Genomic DNA, 11,356 nt, shown 5'->3' on the forward strand with positions numbered 1-11,356 from the left:
AATTAGGAGGGGAGAGACGATTTTTTAATTAGCGGGCGAGTTATCGTAAAGCGCTGTGAATTTCGTCGAAGTTTTAATTTTTTATTACAGAGATTAAGGGATGCAACAAAGGTTGATGGATGGGGAATTTAATTCTCCATCGAACAGCATTGGTTTCATTCCTTAATGTTAATTAGGAGCAGAGATACGATTTTTTAATTAGCGGGCGAGTTGTCGGGAGTCACTGCGCCGAGAAACCATTAGGTTTTTCATAGCGCCGCGACTTTCGTCGCAGTTTTTATTTTGCATTGGTTCCATTCCTTAATATTAATTAGGAGGGTAGAGACAATTTTTTGATTAGCGGGCGAGTTATCCATCAAGTTTTTTACAGCGCCGCGAGTTTCGTCGCAGTTTTTATTTTTTGATTACAGAGATTAAGGGATGAAACGGGAGTTGCTGGATGGGGAATTTAATTCTCCATCGAACAGCATTGGTTTCATTCCTTAATGTTAATTAGGAGCAGAGATACGATTTTTTAATTAGCGGGCGAGTTGTCGGGAGTCACTGCGCCGAGAAACCATTGAGTTTTTCATAGCGCCGCGACTTTCGTCGCAGTTTTTATTTTTTTATTACAGAGATTAAGGAATGAAACGGGGGTTGAAGGATGGGGAATTTAATTCTCCATCGAACAGCATTGGTTTCATTCCTTAATATTAATTAGGAGGAGAGAGACGATTTTTTAATTGGCGGGCGAGTTATCCATTAAGTTTTTCATAGCGCCGTAAAATGCGTCGCAGTTTTTATTTTTTGATTACAGAGATTAAGGCATGAAACGGGGGCTGCTGTATGGGGAATTCAATTCTCCATCGAACAGCATTGGTTTCATCCCTTAATATTAATCAGGAGGAGAGAGACCATTTTTTAATTGGCGGGCGAGTTATCCATCAAGTTTTTCATAGCGCCGCGACTTTCGTCGCAGTTTTTATTTTTTGATTACAGAGATTAAGGGATGAAACGTGGGTTGCTGTATGGGGAATTTAATTCTCCATCGAACAGCATTGGTTTCATCCCTTAATATTAATCAGGAGGAGAGAGACCATTTTTTAATTGGCGGGCGAGTTATCCATCAAGTTTTTCATAGCGCCGCGACTTTCGTCGCAGTTTTTATTTTTTGATTACAGAGATTAAGGGATGAAACGTGGGTTGCTGTATGGAGAATTTAATTCTCGATCGAACAGCAGTAGTTTCATTCTTTAATGTTAATTAGGAGGGGAGAGACGATTTTTTAATTAGCGGGCGAATTATTGGGGTGGCGCTCTGCGCCGAGAAACCATTGGGTTTCTCATAGCACCGTGACTTTCGTCGCAGTTTTAATTTTTTTATTACAGAGATTAAGGGATGAAACGGGGGTTAATAGATGGGGAATCTAATTCTCCATCGAAAAGTCCTTGTTTCATCCCTTAATTAGCGGGCGAATGAATCAACGGAAAAATATAAAGTAAACATTGAGGACAAGGAGGACATAAACTCTCCTTTGAATCTACCCCTGTGACAGCGGGACTGCTATAGGGCTTCTAGCAGAAGTTTTTCCTACCCAGGGTACCCCCACTCTACGTAATTCCCACTCATATGCTTGTCCCCCACTCCAAAAATCCATGGATATTCTTCTTCTGGCCCTACTGCCGAGTTACCGGCACAGGCAGCTCGCCCAGCCGTCAGAATCGACCGTGGCGCCCCACCTCTGTTGGGGTCTCACTTATTCTGGCTGCGACTGCTGTCGACTTGACCGACCCCGTTGGGATATCGACACTGCCGCCATCTCCCGGCATTCCCCCTACGGGACTTGTATTATCATTATATACGCTCACATTAATTTTAATCAATTGATAGAAAACAATGTTATAAACAGTGCAAATATAAACTAATAATTCGTCTATCCACTTTTATTGTGTTTTCAGATATCATTTCCCCTTTTTTAGCTCCAAAAATGAGAATCCTAATAGCCACGCAACAGCCACGCAAATACCGTGGCTCCTGGATCGCCAGGGCAATGAAAATGATTTGTATGGAAAAAATAGTTGCGTTGTATTTTTTATCAAAGACAAAGCGAGTCACATGACTTAGGCTCACAGACTAGACTCAGCTCACGCTGTATGTCTATTGACTAGGACTTATAAATGACTGGAGATTTATATGCCCATCAATATTAACCAACAAAAATGATTTTTATGGCAAAAATTGTAGTGTTGTATTTTTTATCAAAGACAGACCGAGTTACATGACTTAGGCCCACAGACTAAACACAGCGCACGCATTATGTCCATTGACAATTGACTAGAGATTTATGTGCTCATAAATAGCTAATGAAAATGATTTGTATGGGAAAAATAGTTGCGTTTTATTTTTTATCAAAGACAGACCGAGTCACATGACTTAGGCTCACAGACTATACTTCGCTCACGCAGTATGTCTATTGACTTGGACTTATAATTGACTACAGATTTCTGTGCTCATCAATATTAATCAACAAAAATGATTTGTATGGAAACAATAGGGGTGTTGTATTTTTTATCAAAGANCTATTGACTAGGACTTATAAATGACTGGAGATTTATATGCCCATCAATATTAACCAACAAAAATGATTTTTATGGCAAAAATTGTAGTGTTGTATTTTTTATCAAAGACAGACCGAGTTACATGACTTAGGCCCACAGACTAAACACAGCGCACGCATTATGTCCATTGACAATTGACTAGAGATTTATGTGCTCATAAATAGCTAATGAAAATGATTTGTATGGGAAAAATAGTTGCGTTTTATTTTTTATCAAAGACAGACCGAGTCACATGACTTAGGCTCACAGACTATACTTCGCTCACGCAGTATGTCTATTGACTTGGACTTATAATTGACTACAGATTTCTGTGCTCATCAATATTAATCAACAAAAATGATTTGTATGGAAACAATAGGGGTGTTGTATTTTTTATCAAAGACAGACCGAGTCACATGACTTAGGCCCACACACTAGACACAACGCACGCATTATGTCTATTGACTGGGACTTATAAATGACTAGAGATTTATGTGCTCATCAATATTAACCAACCAAAATGATTTGTACGGGAAAAATAGTTGTGTTGTATTTTTTGTCAAAGACAGACCGAGTCGCATGACTTAGGCCCACAGACTAGACACAGCGCATGAATTATGTCTATTGACTTGGACTTATAAATGACTGGAGATTTATGTGCCCATCAATATTAACCAACAACAGTGATTTTTAAATGAAAAATCATGGTGTTGTATTTTTTATCAAGGACAGACCAAGTCACATGACACAGCTCCCGTATTATGTCTATTAACTTGGGCTTATAAATGACTAGAGATTTATGTGCTCATCAATATTAGCCAATGAAATAGATTTGTATGAACAAAATAGTTGCGTTGTATTTTTTATCAAAGACAGACCGAGTCACATGACTTAGGCTCACAGACTAGACTCCGCTCAAGCAGTATGTCTATTGACTTGGACTTATAATTGAGTACAGATTTATGTGCTCATCAATATTAACCAACAAAAATGATTTGTATGGAAAAAATAGGCGTGTTGTATTTTTTATCAAAGACAGACCGAGTCACATGACTTAGGCTCACAGACTAGACTCCGCTCAAGCAGTATGTCTATTGACTTGGACTTATAATTGAGTACAGATTTATGTGCTCATCAATATTAACCAACAAAAATGATTTGTATGGAAAAAATAGGGGTGTTGTATTTTGTATCAAAGACTGGGACTTATAATTGACTAGAGATTTGTACTCATCAATATTAGCCAACAAAAATGATTTTTATGGCAAAAATAGTGGTGTTGTATTTCTTATCAAAGACAGACCTAGTCACAGGACTTAGGCCGACAGACTAGACTCAGCTCACGTATTATGTCTATTGACTTGGACTTATAAATGACTGGAGATTTATGTGCTCATCAAAATTAGCCAACAACAGTGATTTTATAAATGACTAGAGATTTATGTGCTCATCAATATTAACCAACAAATATGAGTTGTATGGAAAAAATAGTTGTGTTGTATTTTTTATCAAAGACAGACCGAGTCACATGACTTAGGCCCACAGACTAGAGTCAGCTAACGCAGTATGTCTGTTGACTTGGACTTCTAAATGACTGTACATTTATATGCTCATCAATATTAGCCAACAACAGTGATTTTTAAATAAAAAATCATGGTGTTGTATTTTTTTATCAAAGACAGACCTAGTCACATGACATAGTCCCTCAGACTAGACACAGCGCATGAATTATGTCTATTGATTTGGACTTAAAAATGACGGGAGATTTATGTGCTCATCAATATTAGCCAACAACAGTGATTTTTAAATAAAAAATCATGGTGTTGTATTTTTTTATCAAAGACAGACCTAGTCACATGACATAGTCCCTCAGACTAGACACAGCGCATGAATTATGTCTATTGATTTGGACTTAAAAATGACGGGAGATTTATGTGCTCATCAATATTAGCCAACAACAGTGATTTTTAAATAAAAAATCGTGGTGTTGTATTTTCTATCAACGACAGACCCACTCACATGACTTAGGCCGACAGACTACTCAGCGCATGAATTATGTCTATTGACTTGGACTTATAAATGTCTCGAGATTTATGTGCCCATCAATATTAGTCAACAACAGTGGTTTTTACACCAAAAATAGTGGTGTCGTATTTTCTATCACCGACAGACCAACTCACATGACACAGCTCACGCATTCTGTCTATTGATTTGGACCTATAAATGACTGGAAATTTGTGTTTATTAATATTAGGAAACAAAATTCTTTTTTATTGCAAAAATATTGGTATGGTATACTGTTGTTTGCTAATATTGATCAGCATATAAATGTACAGTCATTTGTAAGTCCAAGTCAATAGACATAATTCATGCGGTGTGTCTAGTTTGTCGGCCTAAATCATGCGGCTCGGTCTGTCTTTGATAAAAAATACAACACAACTATTTTTTATTTAAAAATCACTGTTGTTGGCTAATATTAATCAGCATATAAATGTACAGTCATTTATAAGTCCAAGTCAATAGACATAATTCATGCGCTCTGTCTAGTCTGTGGACCTAAATCATGCGACTCGGTCTGTCTTTGATAAAAAATACAACACAACTATTTTTCCCGTACAAATCATTTTTGTTGGCTAATATTGATGAGCACATAAATCTCTAGTCAATTATAAGTCCAAGTCAATGGACATAATGCGTGCGTTGTGTCTAGTCTGTGGGCCTAAGTCATGTGACTCGGTCTGTCGTTGATAAAAAATACAACACAACTATTTTTTCCATAAAATTCATTTTTGTTGGTTGATGTTGATTAGCACATAAATCTCTAGTCATTTATAAGTCCAAGTTAATAGACATAATACGGGAGCTGTGTCATGTGACGTGGTCTGTCCGTGATAAAAAAATACAACACCCCTATTTTTTCCATAGAAATCATTTTCATTGGCTAATATTGATGAGCACATAAATCTCCCGTCATTTTTAAGTCCAAGTCAATAGACATAATCCATGCGCTGTGTCTAGTCTGAGGGCCAATGTCATACGACTCGGTCTGTCTTTGATAAAAAATACAACACAACTATTTTGTATTTAAAAATCACTGTTGTTGGCTAATATTGATCAGCATATAAATGTACAGTCATTTATAAGTCCAAGTCAATAGACATACTGCGTAAGAGGATTCTAGTCTGTGGGCCTAAATCATGCGACTCGGTCTGTCTTTGATAAAAAATACAACATAACTATTTTTCCCGTACAAATCATTTTGGGTGGTTAATATTGATGAGCGCATAAATCTCCAGTCATTGATAAGTCCAAGTCAATAGACATACTGCGTAAGAGGATTCTAGTCTGTGGGCCTAAGTCATGTGACTCGGTCTGTCTTTGATAAAAAATACAACACAACTATTTTTTCCATAAAAATCATTTTTGTTGGTTAATATTGATGAGCACATAAATCTCTAGTCATTTATAAGTCCAAGTTAATAGACATAATACGGGAGCTGTGTCATGTGACTTGGTCTGTCTGTGATAAAAAATACAACACAACTATTTTTGCCATAAAAATCATTTTTGTTAACTAATATTGATGGGCACATTAATCTCGAGGCATTTATAAATCCAATTCAGTAGACATAGGAGAAGAAGAAGATTCATTGATAACAAATAATTCAACACGTTGCTATTGACAATAAAAATCATTTATGCTTACGAATATTGATGAGCACATAAGTTTCCATGCATCTTTGGACTACTCCGCCCAACCAAAATTCCCGTTATGGCGTTTAATGGGTTTCGACGCTTTCCCCCCCTCATTTTCCACTACTCCAGCATAGCAAAAAAATTTTTGGATACCAAAAAAAAAAGCACATAAATAGCACATAATTTAGGTGTTTTCAAAATGGCCGCCAAATCACTCGATTTCGCTAAATTTACGGAGGTGTAGAAAAGGTTTCAATGAAAATTGCACGTTGAAAAAAAATGAAGGGTCTCCATTGTGTGTAAAAGGTAATTTTTCCCAAGAAAATGTCAGCCTTACGGTATCTTATTAAAAATAGATGACTCAAAAATTCATCTTTATTCAAGTGACGAGTATTTTAAAAATTTCTCAGAAATAAATAGATTCAGAAGCAAATATCAGGGAATCTTTTCTGAGAAGGATGAAATCATCTACGAACATCATCTTTTGATTTATTCATGTAAACTACTTCACTCCTAAGATAGTATGCCAGTAAGGCAATACATCAGAAAATGTGGGAGTCTTCCTTATAATTATTTGAGGACGGAAATGCATTGACCTTTCCAATGGTTATAACGTATTGAAAGGCAAATACTATAGTATTGCAGTCAGTCAATGTAGAAAATATTTTGGTGCGGAATTTGTACGAATTTTTTCTTCATTCGATTTTATGACACACTTCGAAATTTTCTCACGTTCTTCTTATGTGCTCAAACAGAGAAATGTTCCAAGATTATTATCACGCAATTTATTTCTCCATTAAAGCATACTGTTTTATGAAAAAAAAACGTAAAAACAATCGTCACTTAATCAACGATAATTTAAGATTTCGTGGGACTTATTCCAATATTTTCGCTCGTAACATTATTACGAATTTGATATAATATTAATATTACCTCACTAAATATAGGTACACCAGCAACTCCAATGCAATCTGGGAATAAAAATGCATGACAAGTGGCACAAACTGGCTCCTCGAAACATGGTCCATAGTATCCATTGCAAATATAACATGCCAATGTCTGAAGAACAATTCAAAAATCACAATGTACTCAAATGATAAAAATAATTAGTGGTACATTGATTTAACTCACCGAGAATTGAAACTCCGGACATGGAATATTTTCAACAACGTCTAAATATTGGTTCTCGTTGTTGGAATACAAAATGCATTCGCGAATTTCGTTCACTTTGTCATTCTGGATAATTTCCGTCGAAGTTTTTACGAGTTTGTCAACCATTTTGAGTCTCCGCTCGGTACTATAACTGGTATTTTATGCAGTTTTATGGAGAGCAATGATTAATATCACAAAAGCAAGATCAATCATACTATCAATTAGATAAGGGTTGTTTAGGACCCGACGATTATTACCAGAGATTATAGCAGAGATTATAGGGGAGATCAGCAGGGCCAATGTAAAGTGTTCAACAGCAAAATTCGTAGCGGTGGCGCATGGACTACGATGGAGCGTACGGAACTGTTGGTATGGTAGGGCCCGAATAAAAATGTGTCGATAACCGGAAAGGGGTTCTCAATACGGTAGCTCCTCGCATTTTGTAATAATTGTCAGGAATGTAAAATCGAACATATTATAATCAATAGTATAATGAATGCAGAATCTAATGATCTAAAAGTCTTTTCTTTTTTCTCGACATTTATTATTGACACGTAGGTCAAAAAATTAATAGAAAATACCAGCGCTGTCGCTGGNCACATAGAACCATAAGAATGTAAATAATTGTTTATATCAATATTCAAATGTAAACTTAATGCTGTAAATTAGCTTAAATAGTTCATAATTATGTGAATAAGACATGAAACTTGTTTGAAAAATTAGACTCTTGTTGAGTCTAATTTTTATAGAATGGGGAAAGGTGTAACGTCCCGACGTTGAATTTTATAGATGGCACTATTTATCGGCCATTTTAATCCGCGAGATTTGAATTATCATTTCAAAATGAATATAAAAAAGTCTGAAATTTGAGAATGCCAAGAAAACGGTCGAACAGAGGACAATGAACAATGGACAAAAAATAATTTGACGAGTGTAAGAAAAACCGTTGCCAGCAATCGTAAATGTCATGTACTTGAGTTGAGTTCTCAATTTATTACTCTCCAAAATTTGTTACAGAAAGGCTTTTCCTGAAAATTCTAAACTCAGAGAGAAAAATAAACACATCGGTCACAGTCGTAAAATCGTAAAATCTCAATTCTGGTATATTTCGAAAGTTTCTCTGTTTCAAGTGGTCCACACGTGTTTGGGTTCTCCTTTGTTCATTGTATTCCTACGCGGAAGGCCTGAGACCCTTCAAGAGAAAAACTGGCGACGTCGCACGCTTTCCCTTCCTCCCTCTTTTCATTTCCCCTTTTCTGTTTTAGCATACCCCTCTTCCCTTTCCTCTGGGCCAGGATTGCGCGCGCAACTTTTTGGTCTAGTCTTTTTGGTGTTTTGAGCCAACCCTTAGATTAAAAACTTAAGTTTAAGTCAGTCCCATCGTGGCTGTTGTTCCGACAACTTTTCAAGCTTCTCTCTTCAAGTAGTTTTTCTTCAAAGTTTTTATGAGTTTTTATAAGTTTATTAGAAGTTCATCCAGTTTGTAGTCCAAGTTTTAGATTTTTGAGTCAAGAGTTATTTTGAATAAAAGTGTTAATGTGCTCTCCTAAGCACTGGTGTTTGGATTTATTCATAAATAAACCTTCAATCCAATTATCCTATCATTGAACGTGTCAACATCGATGGAGTCCTCATCAGAGGTTTAGCGGCTAACGGATCCACACTTCAAAGTTTGGCGCTCAATATTCCAAATGGCGCTACTGTCCTCCTAGTAACTTGGATAGGACATAACAATTGGTGACAGCGGTGGGATATATAGTCGCATTCATCAGAAGTGGAATTAGAATTTTTAAATTCAATTAAATATTTTTCCTGTCAACATCGGGGTTGAGTGAAGCGGAGTTCCGGCAGTTCCAGCTAAGAGGTCCAGGGCGGTTGCAGCCAGGCAGTTTCCAGAGGATTCATCGAGCAGAATAAAGTGCGAAGTGGAAGTGAAAATTTATGGGCAATTAGTGAATCAAAGAGAAAATTATAGTGACAAGTGAACCAATTGGAGTAGCTGTAATTCGTAAAAGAATTGTAAGTCTAGAAATAAGTATCATTTTTGAGGATGGACAAGTCAGGGTATTGCTCAGGTTTTCTGCGGTTTTACTGAGTAGTAGCGAGATACACTGATCGGGCCGCAGCCTCGTCCATGCCTAGTAGAGAAAGCACAAAATTTTCAGTTCAGATAGTTTTTCTAGAAGATAGAAGCAGTTATTAGGAATTTTAAAATAATTATTTCACTGAGGAAATTTTAATTTTAAACAGTAAAATGCCGCCTGTCAGAGGAGCTACCAGGGGAAGTACAAGAAGGGGGGAATCTGTACAAACGGGAAATGTTAGAGATCCATTAGATTCAGCGAGTGATGTTTCAAGTAATGGCACAAATAATGTGTTACAATCAGAATCAGTATCAGGAAATTGAGCGAGTACGAGCAGCCAAGAATCTCTGCCTTCAATGTCCATCAAAGATATTTCAAACTTAATTCCAAACTTCAATGGAGACAATATCCCAGTAAACAATTTCATCGATTTGTGCAAACAAGCAGTTTCGCTTGCATCACCGACTTATCACACTTATTTCATACAACTGATAAAATCAAAGATTTCCGGTAGAGCCAGCAAATATATTGCAAATCAGACTACTTTGACTCTTGACAGTATTTTTGCTAATCTCAAACAAGCATTTGCACCTCGCCAGACATTTTCTCAATGGCAGGGTCAACTGGCAATTATTCATCAAAAACCGAAAGAAGAAATCATCGATTATGTCGCGAGAATAAATGTTGTTCTTCAAGGAATTACAGAATTAATTCAAGAGAAATATCCAATTGAACTTTCAGCCGGGCTTTTGGTGACAACACAAGAGGGAGCTCGCGATAGTTTTATTCGCGGTTTGAGGGGTGAGTTGAGTTCACAAGTTTCAAATGAAAAACCGATAAATTTCGAAGCAGCAGTTAAAATCGCGATTGAAAAACAAAAAGAGATTGAACAACGTAACGATATTTTCAAGCACGAGCAAAATAAAATTTTAAACAACACAGAAAGCCAGGACAATCGCCCCTCTCTGAATTATTCGCGAAATCATCAGAATGGTCATTATAAAAATCACGGACCGTATAATCCACACAATCGATCACACAGATCAGCCAGAGTAAATGTTACACAGACTCAGAGTTCAGGTAATAATACAATGAGAAATCAAACAATTTGTTATGCTTGTGGGAAAACGGGCCACATGATGAACCAATGTCACAGTCAGTATAAACCGGGTTATTGTATTAATTGCAAAGTGACTGGGTATTCTACACGCAATTGTCGTTATAATAATTCTAACAATGTCAATAGACAAAATTCTCAGTCAAATTCTCAAAACTCCCTCAAATCAGCATCGATTAACACCAATCAAGCTGAACAGATGACACTCCCTTGTGTCACTATCACAAGTGATGATTTGATAAACATGAAAAATTGACTCCTTGTCGACTCTGGGGCTGATATTAATTTATTGAAAGAAAATGCATTAAAACCGGGTATCAAAATTAATCGAGATAAACGCTTTTCATTGAGAGGCATTACCCCAGGGTCAGATGAGACAATTGGCGAAGCTCAAATCACGTTTGATTCCGTAACATGCAAATTTCAGATTATTCGTGCAGATTTCCCCATTAAATACGACGGTATATTAGGTGCGCAGTTCTTACGAAACGAAAGAGCAACGCTCTGTTTTTCTGACAGCAGTTTGCGAATAAATAATAAGGGAATCAAAATTCCACTAATGCAAACTAGAGTGACAGTTCCTGCTCGTTGCAAGAAAAAGATGGGAATTAAAGTATTGAACACAGAAATAAAACAAGGTTTACCACGATTAAATTTGGGAGAAAATCTTTATGGGGGAGAGGCTTTAGTAACCAATAATAAAGGTATTATGTGGATTTATGTAATTAATT

The 11,356-nt window shown here is 36.6% G+C and overlaps 1 protein-coding gene across 1 annotated transcript in view; it reads right to left on the bottom strand.

Moving 5' to 3' along the window:
- The window catches only part of LOC107043453, a 166,416-nt gene extending 158,717 nt beyond the window's left edge, over positions 1-7,699 (bottom strand). The window contains exons 1-2 of the mRNA XM_015264972.1: positions 7,404-7,699; positions 7,206-7,331 (exon numbers count right to left, since the gene is read on the bottom strand). Coding sequence (XP_015120458.1) covers positions 7,206-7,331; positions 7,404-7,550 — 273 coding nt within the window. The 5' untranslated portion in view covers positions 7,551-7,699. The remainder of the gene's footprint in view (positions 1-7,205; positions 7,332-7,403) is intronic.
- Positions 7,700-11,356: the final 3,657 nt, after the last annotated feature.

Source organism: Diachasma alloeum, unplaced genomic scaffold, assembly GCF_001412515.2.
Source record: "Diachasma alloeum isolate Michigan unplaced genomic scaffold, Dall2.0 Dall_scaffold_00578, whole genome shotgun sequence".
Taxonomy (NCBI): domain Eukaryota; kingdom Metazoa; phylum Arthropoda; class Insecta; order Hymenoptera; family Braconidae; genus Diachasma; species Diachasma alloeum.